This window comes from Haliotis rufescens, unplaced genomic scaffold (assembly GCF_023055435.1).
Source record: "Haliotis rufescens isolate VD_foot unplaced genomic scaffold, xgHalRufe1.0.p SCAF_8, whole genome shotgun sequence".
NCBI lineage: Eukaryota > Metazoa > Mollusca > Gastropoda > Lepetellida > Haliotidae > Haliotis > Haliotis rufescens.
In genome coordinates this window covers 20,039,369-20,055,331 of record NW_025964372.1, presented here as the reverse complement: position 1 = coordinate 20,055,331, position 15,963 = coordinate 20,039,369, and the positions used below count along the sequence as shown (strand labels likewise).

The 15,963-nt window shown below is 37.2% G+C and overlaps 1 protein-coding gene across 10 annotated transcripts in view; it reads left to right on the top strand.

Moving 5' to 3' along the window:
- The first annotated feature begins 893 nt into the window (after positions 1-893).
- Positions 894-15,963, top strand: part of LOC124142490 (transient receptor potential cation channel subfamily V member 5-like) — a 42,652-nt gene continuing 27,582 nt past the window's right edge. For 7 of the 10 annotated variants that reach the window (XR_007219324.1, XM_048389005.1, XM_048389004.1 and 4 more), the window contains exons 1-4: positions 894-1,405; positions 2,042-2,083; positions 5,061-5,234; positions 11,904-12,093. Coding sequence is in view for 9 of the 10 variants with exons in the window: in XM_048389005.1 (XP_048244962.1) it covers positions 1,033-1,405; positions 2,042-2,083; positions 5,061-5,234; positions 11,904-12,093 (779 nt within the window). In the remaining variant the exon portion in view is untranslated. The remainder of the gene's footprint in view (positions 1,406-2,041; positions 2,084-5,060; positions 5,235-11,903; positions 12,094-15,963) is intronic. The other 3 variants (XM_046510988.2, XM_046510989.2, XM_046510984.2) reach the window with 1 other exon arrangement.

The window sequence follows — 15,963 nt, the reverse complement described above, 5'->3', positions numbered from 1 at the left end:
CTAATTGCTGTCTACAAACTGGTTGGAAGAATGATGTTGGATGATAAATAAAATCTCACTCTCGTGTGCAAGCCTCGGAATTTTTCCACCTTTTCCAACTCGTGTTGATATATTTGATATCAAAAGACACTCGGGTGACTTTCTCTATATATTTTCTATTGATATAAGTGGCCCAGGCGTCTGAGGCGCCGCAATTCGTTGTGCAGAGTTGTGTTGTACTAAACTCACTCACTCTATTGGTTTATTTGGTTCATGAATGATTTATTCATACATAATGTCAATCATTTGGTTTGTTTATTGTACAACACGGCACTCAGCAATATTCCCTCTATAAGCGTGATCTGTAAATAATCGAGTCTGGGCCATACAATCCATGCAATGATTAACATCATGAGCATTAATCTACGCAATGTTGGGATACGATGACATGCATATCACCCAAGTCAGCGAGCCTGACCACCCGATCCCGTTAGTCGCCTGTTACCACAAGAATGTTTTGACAAGCATGGGTTGTTGAAGACCAAATCCACCCTGGATCTTCGCGGGTCTTTATCGATATATTAACCAACGCAGTTTATGAAACGAAATTAGGACTTTGCAGCAATGTTGGGCATAAAATATAAACAGGTTCTACGCGAACGAACCCCATTGCCAGACAGCGCGTGATGTTATTTACACATAATGAAATGATAATTTTATGAATACTTCTTGCAGTTCTATTTCCAATTGTGCTTTTTTATGCTTTACAAAATATTCAAATATCATTTCCGGAGCATATTAGGTATATATGCATGACAATATGTACGAATTTATACATTTTGTTAATGAAATTTACGTAGAACAGTATTTTTATGATAATATATATTTTCTGAAAGAGACTATATCTGCTACTAAGGGCATCGGCGGCCATTTTCGACGCTGTCGGTGAGATGAAAGGCTCACTATAAACATCCAAAGGTCCCTAACCTCAGTTTCATCACACGATATATAGCGACTGTTTCCGGGTATTTGATCATCTGCTATTGCAGCGAAATGGGAAATACATCCGTTGTTGCGACAGGCGTCAAGAATCAAGCGGACAATGATTCAAAACAACTTTATCAGCTCGTCAACCTGAGAGGGGGCGGTGAACTTGTAGAGCTAATGAAACGGGCAAGGTGGACGAAAAATTACAAGGAAATTGATGAAAAACTTAAAAACGAAGTGAAGGGCTATTTATATAACGATGGCAAAGGAAAGAAAGTGCCCATTGTTGATCTTATCATGGCAAGAAATAAAGACAGGCAGAAAAGCAAAATCAAGGTTGGCAAGGAGAAGCAGAAAAAGGCGAAAGAATTGGCGATGATAGACATGATTCTTCAAGATGGAGAGAGCACGGGAACGTATATGCAACATAAACCTCAAGGTGAGGTGCCACGGAAACACCCAGGAATTGTTTTATTTCGTATGTCAGCAGGGTGTGTTTAGTTTGTGTGCGCGCGTAAATCGTCTCTGAAATGCAGCATCTTATTTAATTCTAGCTAGCTATGTATATAAAATGATAAAGATTTAACATGTGGTACAACAATATTTCTAGAAATTATACTTATAAATTATAATCTCCATCCAAAGATTTTGGTTTGATGGTATAATAAAATAATTTATGAGTCATAAGCCCTGGTGATGTTAATGATATTTTGGATGCTGTTATTAAAATAATAAATATGTTTGAAAAAAATGCAACAATGTATCACTTCACATGCTTAAAGTTATTTCTTTTTTATTTAGCAACCTGAAGTTTTTCTTTTGCAAGGATTAACTTCTGTTTGTTATTTTCTTTTCTTGTCAACATGGTGTTTATGTCATATTTAGTTTCAGCAAATGTTTGAGATTTTAAGAATATTTATCTGTTCGTTCAGTATTTGTTTTCATGCATGTTAATGGTTGGTAATTACACACATTATTTAAAAATCATTTACATTTTAAAAAGAATCTTCAAATTATATCCCATGTCTACATTAGCAGTGTCTTGATTGGCATGTATATTTGTTTCTCTCTGTAGATGAAGGTCATTCTCTATTGGAGAACCCCCCTGCTGCTATAGGTGCAAAAAGTTGGAATCCGGTGCAAAAACTGGAATTTTGCTTAAAAAATAGCCTCTTACCCTTTGTTAACAGTGTTTAAAAATAAGATAATTGTTAGGGGTGATGTCAATTTTGGGGGCGGGCAGGGCACAGAAAACAAGAAATATATTTTAACAAGAATAATTATCTGCCTATAAATATTAATTATGACCACAGTGTTTCTAAACACAGGGCGTAGGGTAGTTAAAGTGATTGCTCCTCAAGGCAAAGACTCAGCTTTGGAATCTCACATTGGTATAATGTTTTCAGGGCATTCTTGTTGTCCTCTGCCTTCATATTGCTTGAATAATGCTTATATTGACATAAAACCTACTCACTCACTCACTCACTTCCCAGGCGCTATGTGATGACGTTTCCTGAAGCACCTCACACTGAGTTTGCACACAGCACCTATCTATTAAAGCCATACTTATTTGCTTGTGAATTATAAGTAATCATGCTCTTAAGTTTAGTGTATTTTCTATCACACAATGTGAACTACTGGCAAATTGTCTTTACAAAACTGTAGTGTCATTGTAAAAAAAAAAGTAATATTTTATGAGCATGTTTATTTTTAGTAATCCCAAAAATATTGGTGATCGGATGATGATAGAAAATAATTAACTAAGTATTTATTTTTTCTAAAGTCTAAGGTGTATTAGTTTGTCCTTCTCTTTAATACTTTTCAAATGGATTGGATGGGCAGGCTCGGTGACATGGTTGATAACTTGTCAGTGTACCCTGATGGCATGGATCGATGCTCACAATATCAATCACTGGTTTGTCTGTGCCAGTCTCGATTATATGCCAGTCTCGATTATATGGCTACACGACAATTTTAAGTGTCTAATGTTCGCATTTCTTCATCATGTTCATGACTATGAACACATTCTTTCTGACTTCTATATGTTTGAACAAAGCTAAAACTTCAGTCAACTTCAGTGTATGCATGACCACATTGTTTTATACGTGTATCTAAATACATTCTGCCAGGGCTACTGTCAAACTATTCCCAATCGGACATTTTGTACCTATCTCTTGAAACCAACAGCGGGTACCCGGGTAGGGTTGGGTATTAGGGGTGTGGGTACCCGGGTAGTAAATCTGGACTCGGCCCAGCCCGACAGTGTACCCAGATGTTTCAGAAAATAAGAGGTACATGAGCTAGACTACCAATTGTCAGACTTTCATTTTTGTGGAAGCCTCGGTGGCTGAGTGGGTTAGATCGCTGACTTTGTGTTCTGGTGATTAGGTGCCTCACTCTGGCGGTGTGGGTTCGAATCCTGGACGGGACTCAACCCCCAAAATTCTGTACTTTACTAAGAAAGTGTAAACCCAAATATAAAATTTGTTTCTGTGATATAGCTGGAAAATTGCTGACTGCTGTGATATAGCTGGAATATTGCTGACTCCTGTGACATAGCTGGAATATTGCTGACTGCTGTGATATAGCTGGAATATTGCTGACTGCTTTGATATAGCTGGAATATTGCTGACTGCTTTGATATAGATGGAACATTGCTGACTGCTGTGATATAGCTGGAATATTGCTGACTGCTATGATATAGCTGGAATATTGCTGACTGCTTTGATATAGATGGAATATTGCTGACTGCTGTGATATAGCTGGAATATTGCTTACTGCTTTGATATAGCTGGAATGTTGCTTACTGCTCTGATATAGCTGGAATATTGCTGACTGCTGTGATATAACTGGAATATTGCTGACTCCTGTGACATAGCTGGAATATTGCTGACTGCTTTGATATAGCTGGAATATTGCTGACTGCTGTGATATAACTGGAATATTGCTGACTGCTGTGATATAACTGGAATATTGCTGACTGCTGTGATATAACTGGAATATTGCTGACTGTTGTGATATAGCTGGAATATTGCTGACTGCTGTGATATAGCTGGAATATTGCTGACTGCTGTGATATAACTGGAATATGTCTGGATGCAGCTGAAACATATTTACTCAATTATTCAGCTTGTCTCTAGGGAGTTACAAGTTTGTTTGAGTGTTTAGAAAATCAGACCACTATACAAGAGCTTGATACTGATTTTACAACAAAAAATTAGACTAAACATGCTAAAGAAATAATAATAAGAATAATTCAATTCTATTCACTGACTCAAAGAACATGTAAGGATTTAGAAAGTGTCATGGTTGAGATTCTTTTCTTAAAAAAAGTTAAATTTTTAACCAAATAATTCAGAAATAATTCCTTGCTAATAGGAACGATTTGAGTCGGCGAGCTGGGTCTGCGACAAGTCAGTTAATGATTAAAGGAGCCAGAAAATCTGTAGAAGAATGAATAAAAATGTATATATTATTATTATTATTTGAGATTTTTCCAGATTTTCTTGGTCAATATGCTAACACCTGCCTTACCTCTAAACATGCTATACACCCGCCTCACATCATTGTATTGTCCCAAAGTACATACGAAAGACAATTGGCTAAATCTGTTGCCCTCTTTCTTAACTTGAATACATACGTCCTATACATTATGAGTCCTTCCAAACACACATGCTTTATGGAAAACCTCAATTTACATAGATACCTTTATATAGGTCTGTGGTTAAATAAAAATACATTTAAAATACTAAATGCTTCACCATGCTCAGATTTGTTAAAGATTTGGATGAAAATCTATGAATTAATTTGTTGTGGCCTATGACATTGACGGCAAGAAAATTACAAGATTATTGACAAATTAGAGAAAAAAATAATTGTTTTTGAAATGTGATCAGGATGTTATTATTTTCTGTTTTGCATACGTTTTGTTTGGCTAAAATATTATGAAAAAGTCATCCAACCTGAAACATTCAAATATCTTTTTGCGTTTAATGAATGCTACATTTTACATAAAGATACATCAAACTAGTCGCCCTGAGCTTGCCCTGGGGGTGATGACATTTTGTGTGACATTTTTCCACATTTTGTTTCAGAGCGCAAGTATCGCGAGGTGTGCTGGGAGCTTGACTCGCGGGGCCAGGTCGGGGAGACCATCTTGCATCTGTGTCTCCTCAACTCCTCGGCAATCCATGCTGACCTGGCCAAGCGTCTTCTCCGACTCTACCCTCAACTGCTTAACGACATCTACAATGGAGAGGAGTACTATGGTGAGTGTGGGTGGATGGGCCGTTGTGGGTAGGGGCAACCATCTTGGGTGTAGGGATCAACGTGGAATGGGGACCAATGTGGGTCTGAGGACCAATGTGGGGGAGGAGACCATCATGAGATGGGACCAATGTGGGTGTTGGGGACCATCACTAGCTGATCACTATTGGGGGCACTATAGAATACCCAGTGTAAATATAGTCACAAACAATATTATGGTGTCATGAGAGCTTTACTGACTTGTTTCAGTATGATGTTTCCAACAGCTGTTTCAAGTTTCATGTCACCCATCCGGGTTAAAATAGGGCTTCAGCAACCAATGCTTGCCGTAAAAAGTGACTATGCTTGTCGTAAGAGGCAGCTAATGGGATCAGGTTGTCTGGCTCACTGACTTGTAGGATCCATGTCATCGTATCCCAATTGCGTGGATCAATGCTCATGATGTCAGTCACTGGATTGTCTGGTCCAGACTCTATTATTTACAGACCGCCATCATATAGCTGAAATATTGCTGAGTGCAGTGTTAAACAACAAACAAAAAATCAAGTTTCATGTAGTTAGTAAACATAGAAATGATTTTGTTACAGTATTTCAAGTCGTTTTACTAAATTGTATATTTGAATTTACTTGAACCTTACAATAAGCCTAGACCAACTTCATTTCATTATTTCACAGACTTTGTTTTGCAATATGCATATTTATGCCCTAAAAGAAACTCTTGTCTTGCCATGAATTTCCATACAAGGACATACAATGTTTAAGAACATATTTCAATCACGCAGACCATATTTCTTTTCATTTCTGGTTTTAACTTTGCATAATTAACCATAAATTTATCCATGACCAAGAACATATCGTGTAAGGTAACATATCTACCATAAGATTATGATAATTATATTTATGAAATAAATATAATATAAAAATAATATTCAAATCATTAGAATTGTTTGTAGTGTTCATGTTCACATAACAAATATAGAAAATATTCATATTCATGTGTTGAGGTTTTGAAAAAGAAATATAGATTATTCTCTGTTGCTAAGACCATGCTGATGTTTCGTCCCCTCCAAGAGACGGACAGAAGGGTTTGGGTTTCGTGCACCTGTGGGCGGCCGGCCTCAGGTGTGTCTCTGTCTACCTGTCCCAGGTGTGCCGCTGTTGCTGTCTACCTGTCAGTGTCATGCCCCATGGCTGTGCACCTGGTTGATCTCTTCACTCACGAGTTTAACATATTTTCCCAGTGTGATATTCATAAGGCAAAGGCCAATTTATTCTTGTGTTTTATGGATGGTCTGACACGAAATTTTACTTAAGTTATCATTGCGCAAGATTTATTACCGTATTTGCCATATTTATAAAGCACCCTTCTCTAATCTAGGCCAATCTGTAAGTAACCTGTTTTAAGCGCCCCCTACCAAGACAGAAAATGTACAGGTCTGTCCATATTTTCTTGTGAATAATTACTTTTTTACAGGAAACAACGCCACAGAAGAGTATAGAATTGTCTAGTAACTAATTTTGATTTATTTTTTTAGTTTCATAGCTGTTTGAACCAGGGGTCCGGAAAATTTAAAATCCCAATCGGACATTTGCATTTATGCCACGCCCTCTTCAAACAGCGTATTTTAGTACGACTTTTTACACACAAATTACAAGTTGTTACGTATTCATAATATGATGAATTATGAATTGTTTCAATTTAAATTGTTTAATTCACCGGACAATTAATAACAAATAATATCATTTTAGATATATATGGAAAACATACGTTTGTTTCTGTTATAATAACGATCTGTTAACGTTGTGAACGGTCTAATTAATATTCATGAGTCTGCTCAAGTGTACGTGTTGTAACATTTGGATCGAGACTATTATCCCATATTTGGTTATCACGTGACCTCATGGGAAAAGGTTTTTTTTAAACTAAAGATTATTTAAAAACAAGACATATAATCATAAATCCTAAACTATCGTTGATAGCAATAGTTATTTGAATACTTTTTCAAGTGTACTTAATTATTGACCATAAAAAAATTTGATATCGATTGTCACAGAAAGCAAAATGGTGGTCAATCAAGATTCAATATACGACTAGCTACTGAAAACAATAAAATCTGCAAATCCTCATTGTATGTCAACCAAGTGAAAGTCGTTAGCCACGACTTACAAAATGATCATTCAGACTTTGAGGGTTTGGCAGATCCGCTCGACTGATCTGCATCGGTCGACTGGCTGTCGTCACGCTTGTCTGAGGTTACGTATCGTAGCATTGTGAGGATAATGAGGTACATCGATGATGCAAGGTATTTATGTACAGTTGTAAACACATTTTACTCAAATTAACAAGAGGTCACGCTTGTCTGAGGTTACGTATCGTAGCATTGTGAGGATAATGAGGTACATCGATGATGCAAGGTATTTATGTACAGTTGTAAACACATTTTACTCAAATTAACAAGAGGTTCTCAGTAATTAATCCTCGATTAATCAGTGTCAACTCAGTTTATTGCCTATTACAGTGATTGACCGATTGGACTATCATTGTAGGTACGATGTATTTACAGCAATCAAAACAAACAAAGCTTGTCAGTGTAGATAATCTTCATTGTGTTACAACTGCAGACAGAAACTGCTCAGTCCTAACTGTTGATCATGTCCGGTCAAAATTTAAGAATGTCCGGACAATACTTTTTAAAATGTCCGGACAGAAAAATTTAAATGTCCGGTAAGCAATATTTTAAACCGGACATTTGAGATTCCCAATCGGACATGTCCGGCGCATGTGACGGTTTCCGGACCCCTGGTTTGAACTATGTTTGTTCACTACTGCTCAAGCTCTGACAACAAATTTAACTCTTTGGTTTTAAGAAGTGCTCCCTCTTGTCATTTTTTTAAACATCCTGTGTGCTTATTACAACAAATACAGAACAACAGTTATGTTTAGGAACACATTACAACAGTTATGTTATGAAATACATTATACAACAATTATGTTTAGGAACACAATACAACAGTTATGTTATGAAATACATTATGCATTAAGAATACAGAACAAAAGTCATGTTTAAGAACACAGTAAAACAGTCATGTTATGGAACACAATACAACACTTATTTTTAAGAATACAGATTTCAAAACCCAGAGTTGCAAATAATTCCTGTACGACCGTCCATCATGGGTTAATTTCCAAAAGGACCGGTGAAATACAAAATCTACTGGGCCTGTGGATGGTGGTATATTTTCTGTCATTTAGCAATACACATGTCTAAATTGTCTATTGTGTACAAAAACTAAACAACCCTAATTCAAGTTTGATGTAACAGACAACAGAAAAAGTTGTGCATGAAGTTTGGGACTGGCAACTCTTGACAAAGACTGGTTAGAGTTTCAAGTAGCCAGTCATGTGGTCTGGGGGAAATGTAATGTAAGTCTGCAACACTAGATACATATTGGTCACAATGTCTTGTAGCACTGTTCCTTATCAGAATAAACATAATTTATTATTACTTATTATTAGAGTGAGTGAGTGAGTGAGTATGGTTTTACGCCGTTTTTAGCAATATTCCAGCAATATCACGGCGGGGGACACCAGAAATGGGCTTCACACATTGCACCCATGTCGGGAATCAAACCCGGGTCTTCGGCGTGACAAGCGAACGCTTTAACCACTAGGCTACCCAACCGCCTCACTTATTATTAGATGTTTTGGGAAACTTGGCCTACTGAGCAAATTAAAGTAGCTCTGCTGAAAAAAACCTTTTTGATAGCTCAATTTTTTTCTTTTCAAATATGAAAATCATCATTTCTGTCTGTACTTAATTATTGGATGAATTTTTTGAAATCCTATCCACCCTACGCTAGTTTTAATGATGTTTTTTAAGATTCGCAGCTGTCATTAAGTACCGGTATGTTATTGGCTCTCTATTGTTTGTCACCACATGAGAACCACTGTTAAAAATAATTGAATACCGTAAACATGTTAAATGTTATGAACACACAATGCCATTTAGAAAGTGGTCAAATGTAACAAATGTTATATTTGGGAAAACACTTTCTGAATAAAGTACAGATTCTCATACTTTTTTGGTTGAGTCCCGTCCGGGATTCGAACCCACACTGCCCGAGTGAGACACCTAATTGCCAGCACACAAAGTCAGCGATCTAACCCACTCAACCACCCAGTGTGGGTTCGAATCCCTGACGGGTCTCAACCCAAAAAAGTACAAGAATCTGTACTTTACTCAGAAAGTGTTATCCAAAATTTGGTCTGATGAAAACGACACTATTCATTCACATACAGTTAAAAGTCAACAATATATCTGGCTTCAAACCCTATTTAAGAATGTTGCTCAAACAATCCGATCGAGGACACCCACACATTCATTTTAAAACTACCAGGGTAAATATAGATCTCCACCATCCTCTGCTCCTCTGGAATCATCAAGCTACACACAGGGTTAATTTTAAGCTACGTAATTGCGTTATTCTCACCCTTTAAGTTTTCAATTGGTGCATATTTAAACTCCAGACAGGCCATGGTGGCATACAGCCTATTCCTGGCATTGCAGGAATAAGTCATTCAATGAACAGACAGTTGGCCAAAACAAGGAGTGTGATTGTTGAGGTGTGAATGGAAAGGGCAGACAACATACTGGGACAGGTTGATTCATCATTGATGGCAAGTCAGAGTCTCAGAATAACTGATGTGTTTGGAGTATGTGGGCGGAGGGTGATAGTTGAAACAGTTAAGAATGAACATCAGACTCACAGAATCAATACCAGTCTCATTAAAATCAGATCTTTTACCCTGACACGATACCTCTCTACGTAAATCACACCAGGTCACTTCAGAACTCTACTTGAACTAATTGACTGCCCAAAAATAAAAGAAGGAATGTGGGTTCTTGACCCCCTCAGATGTCATCATTTTTAACGATTCAGCTTCATTTCTTTACAAACTGGATTCATAAATTTTGATCTCAACAAAGGAAAATACACACAGAACACAATATTTTCGGTTGTAGTCCCTTTTGTGTGAGATGCCATGGAACTCAGACATGACAGTGTGTATAAATTATCCATGACAATTTAATTGTGCAGTCTTTATTATTTATGTTAGGAACTGCTCAATATGGTTCAATTTAAAAAATACAGAAATCAGATATGCTGGTTTGAATGTTATAGTCATTTGTGCAGGACATTTAGAAGTCTGACACTGATTGGGTGATTGGAAAGGTCACCTGATATGACCTATAAGTATATTTCTTAAATTTATCTAATAAACTTAGTATCAATCCTTATTTTTTTTACCCATGAAGATCTGGGGTCACCAGCAACCCATGCTTTCGGTAAAAGGCGACTATGCTTATCGTAAGAGGCGACTAACGGGATCGGGTGGTCAGGCTCGCTGACTTGGTTGATGTATGTCATTGATCCCAATTGCAAGGATCAATGCTCATGATATTAATCACTGGATTGTCTGGTCCAGACTCGATTATTTACAGACCGCCGTCATATAGCTGAAAGATTGCTGAGGGCGGCGTAAAACAACAAACCAACCAACCATATATTTGTTGTGTTATTACTCTGTGTTGTGACTTGGGGTTGTCAGATCATCAAGCAGACAGGAGTGAAAATGATTATATTGTATGTTTGTTTGTTTAACCCCGCACTCAGCAATATTCCAGCTATATGATGGCGGTAAAAAAAAGGATTATAATGTAATTGGTATCATTACATGACAGAAGCTGAAAAGGAAAAAAACTGTTTCCTTCTCACACCATGATAGAGTGAATGAATCTGAGTGAATGAATAAAAAGGTGTCTTTTAACAATATAATTTAGATTAATTATTCATGAATTTTAGTTCTCTTCACATTGCCTGCTGTAAGATATGTATTGTCCCACTGATGACAACTAAACTCTGCTGTCTACATTCTGAGCAGCTTTGGAGAAACTGTACTCTGTATGAGGTGGGAAAATGACTGGAGTGAGTGAATGAGTGAGGGAGGGAGTGTTTGTTTTGTAGTATTAAGTTATATCGAGGCATGTCAGCTCTATGTTTTGTGTGTGAGGAAACCCAAGGTAATGCAGGTTGTTATGACCGGTGTGTGAGTGAGTGAGTGAGTGAGTGAGTGTTTGTTTTGTAGTATTCAGTTATATCGTGGCATGTCAGCTCTATGTTTTGTGTGTGAGGAAACCCAAGGTAATGCAGGTCATTGCGACTGTTGAAAGCCATGAGTTCGGGTACCCGACCGAAAGTGGGACAGTTTTTGAGTTTGACTTCTTCATCTGTGTTAAATGCTCTATAACATGTATGAGCCTACTTGTGTGTGAACTATTGAACAAACTTGTTGTGAGACATTGTCCCACTGATGACTACAAAACTCTGCTGTCTATATTCTGAGCAGCTTTGGAGAAACTGTACTCTGTATGAGGTGGGATGTCTGGAGTGAACGAGTGAGTGAGAAATTACTTCACAGTTGCTTCTCTTAGTCATGCCAGGATCCTATCATTGTGGGCTCAAAAAAGATTTATTTTCATTATATTTCTGTTCTCTTGTGTTTCACAAAAGCAGGAAACATCGAGAACATCATCAAATTGAAGTTTCCTCCCACATAAAGATGACCAAGGCAGAACTGAAATACTCACTCACTCACTCTCTTGTTGAAGGTGAGAACTGCCTCCACATGGCTATCACCAATGAGGATCCAGCTATGGTCAAGTTCCTCCTGGACCTCGGTGCAGACTACCATGGCCGCTGCTGTGGCAACTTCTTCTGCCCCGATGACCAGAAGGACTCCCGGACGGACAGTCTTGACCATGAGTGTGTGCAGGTCTGTGAGAAGACAAACTATGAAGGGTGAGAAAGGACCAAACTATGTCAAGGCTGCATAATGTTACAATAGTATTGTAATATCATCCCTGTGTTAACAAATATAGCATCACAGCGATACATTGTTGATAGATACGCAAGAAGAAAAAACATCTATAGCATATTACATCGATACATTGTTATTGATAGATACACAAGAAGAAAAAACATCTATAGCATTACATCGATACATTGTTGTTGATAGATACACAAGAAGAAAAAACATCTATATCATTACATCGATACATTGTTATTGATCGATACACAAGAAGAAAAAACATCTATAGCATCACAGCGATACATTGTTGTGGATAGATACACTGCAGGGGAATAAACGCCTATAGCAACACAGCAATACATTGTTATTGATAGATACACTGGGGAATAAACGCCTATAGCATTACATCGATACATTGTTATTGACAGATACGCAAGAAGAAAAAACATCTATAGCATATTACATCGATACATTGTTATTGATAGATACAGTGATCGCTCGCTATTGCGCTCTTCGATAAAGCGCTACTTCGGTTATTACGCGCGGTAACGCATGGCTCCCAAAATTTATGTACACTTTTAATACTGAGAGTTTTACACAGACATGATTGTATTGTTGTTCGTTGTTTATTTGCACATAACGCTTCTCATTGCATAATCAACGGTTTATCGCTGAATGGAGTTCTAATAATCTGTTTGAAAACATCCGCGGCAGGTCCCGGAAATTCTACTAGTTAACTTTTCACACTATACATCCTTTGATCTTAGAAGCGCATGCATGCAATAAAAGAGAACCACAAGTGAAGTTTATATTCTTAATTAGTGGGCAATCCAATTTAAGGCTAAACTGTCACACACATGTAGTTGCTGTCACAACACGGCGGTCATTCATTTCGTAATCGCGCTTTCGTAACATCGCCTGTTTTTTCCCCGTAGTTATAACAAGCGATTTCATTGGATTAAAATTTGTTTCTAATGACGCTTTCTTGCCGAAATCTGCTACAAGTTTCGTGATTGGTCAATTTTGAGCACGTGACCTCAGGCAGCCAATCAAGCTGTGATACAAAGCTCGTGTTTGATAAATTTCAGAAGTTGGCGAAAGATTTTTTGTTAAATCGTGTTATTCTGAACGTTTTAAGCAGGAAATCACGATATATATTAAAAATATGGAACTTTGCGAATGTATCGTGCTAGGTTACGAGCTGTGACAAAGATTTTTCATGCATATATTTTTGCATTAAACGTTGTGTCCGAGCCGAGAATTCAAGGCGACGAAAGCCGAGATGTCATTTGACTTACATTACACGCGATCGCACGAAACGATGGAAATAATAACTTAGATGTAAGTTTGATTACTTTTAGATATATTTTTGTTGATTTTATTTATCACTTTGTATAATATATTTAAAGATTTGCTTAAAATAGTCTTTATTTTGCTCTTTGACATGTTCGATGCGGACCCGTTGTCGAAATGTGTGTCCGAGAATTTTATTTTCAATAACATCGCGGGAAATAGTGAATAATTTTTTAATTTATTGATAAAAACTGATAAATTAGAATGGAATACGTATTTCAGACATTGTGAAATATGACAGATTTAATAAATGAATGATATTACAGGTAGATCTAGGTCTATAAAAATATATACTATTTTGACGTGACGTGAGATAAACACATAGGCCTATTGATGATTTGAGATTTGCCGAGCGCGCTCCCCCGCCTCGGCCTCGGTTAAACGGCTCATCGTCTATAACGCCCACCAATTATTTGGACCCCATTGGTAGCGCAATAGCGAGCGATCACTGTACACAAGAAGAAAAAACATCTATAGCATATTACATCGATACATTGTTATTGATAGATACACAAGAAGAAAAAACATCTATAGCATTACATCGATACATTGTTGTTGATAGATACACAAGAAGAAAAAACATCTATATCATTACATCGATACATTGTTATTGATCGATACACAAGAAGAAAAAACATCTATAGCATCACAGCGATACATTGTTATTGATCGATACACAAGAAGAAAAAACATCTATAGCAACACAGCAATACATTGTTATTGATCGATACACAAGAAGAAAAAACATCTATAGCATCACAGCGATACATTGTTATTGATCGATACACAAGAAGAAAAAACATCTATAGCATCACAGCGATACATTGTTATTGATCGATACACAAGAAGAAAAAACATCTATATCATTACATCGATACATTGTTATTGATCGATACACAAGAAGAAAAAACATCTATAGCATATTACATCGATACATTGTTATTGATAGATACACAAGAAGAAAAAACATCTATAGCATATTACATCGATACATTGTTATTGGTAGATACACAAGAAGAAAAAACATCTATAGCATTACATCGATACATTGTTGTTGATAGATACACAAGAAGAAAAAACATCTATATCATTACATCGATACATTGTTATTGATCGATACACAAGAAGAAAAAACATCTATAGCAACACAGCAATACATTGTTATTGATAGATACACTGGGGAATAAACGCCTATAGGATCACAGCGATACATTGTTATTGATAGATACACTGGGGAATAAATGCCTATAGCATCACAGCGATGCATTGTTGATGGATACACTGCAGGAGAATAAACGCCTATAGCAACAGCGATACATTGTTATTGATAGATACACTGGGGAATAAACGCCTATAGCATCACAGCAATACATTGTTATTGATGGATACACTGGGGAATAAACACCTATAGCATCACAACGATGCATTGTTATTGATGGATACACTGGGGAATAAACGCCTATAGCATCACAGCGATACATTGTTATTGATAGATACACTGGGGAATAAACACCTATAGCATCACAACGATGCATTGTTATTGATGGATACACTGGGGAATAAACGCCTATAGCATCACAGCGATACATTGTTATTGATAGATACACTGGGGAATAAACGCCTATAGCATCACAGTGATACATTGTTTTTGATTGATACACTGGGGAATAAACATCTATAGCACCACAGCGATACATTGTTATTGATAGATACACTGGGGAATAAACGCCTATAGCATCACAGCGAAACATTGTAATTATACAAACTATGAAGGGTGAGAAAGGTGCTGCATAATGTTACAATCATATTTTCATATTATCCCTGTATTACTAGTCCCGTATCCCTGTTACAACTGATCCTCCTCCTCCACCTGTGATTACACAACTCTGCTGTCTATATTCTGATCAGCTTTGGAGAAACTTCATTCTGTATGAGGGGGGAGGTGGATGACACAGAGGGTACACATTGGTCACAGCCCTGTTCCTCATGAGAAAAAACAGCTTTTATTCCTTAAGATGTGGCCTAATGAAAATAAGCTTTTGTTTTGGAAAACCTGGCCTACTGTGCAAAATAGCTTAGAATTGTAAGGTTGAAGAGGAAATTAAATGGATTGGATGGTCAGGCTTGGTGCTTGTTGTTCACAATATCAATCACTGGATTATTTACAGGCTGCCGTCATATGGCTGGAATATTGCTGAGTGTGGAATAAATAACAACGAAAAACCAAGGCTACTACAGTTAATTAAAGCTTAAGATTTGCACTTTTAAACTTTTAAGTGTATGCGTTGCTTGTATATTTTGATAAAGCTATGTTTTCATTACTCTGGACTTTTCAATAATGCAATTATGTTTTATAAAATGCTTCTTTCTAAAGATGGTAGGGGCGGTCGGGTAGCCTAGTGGTTAAAGCGTTTGCTCGTCACGCTGAAGACCCGGGTTCGATTCCCGACATGGGTACAATGTGTGAAGCCCATTTTCTGGTGTCCCCCGCCGTGATATTGCTGGAA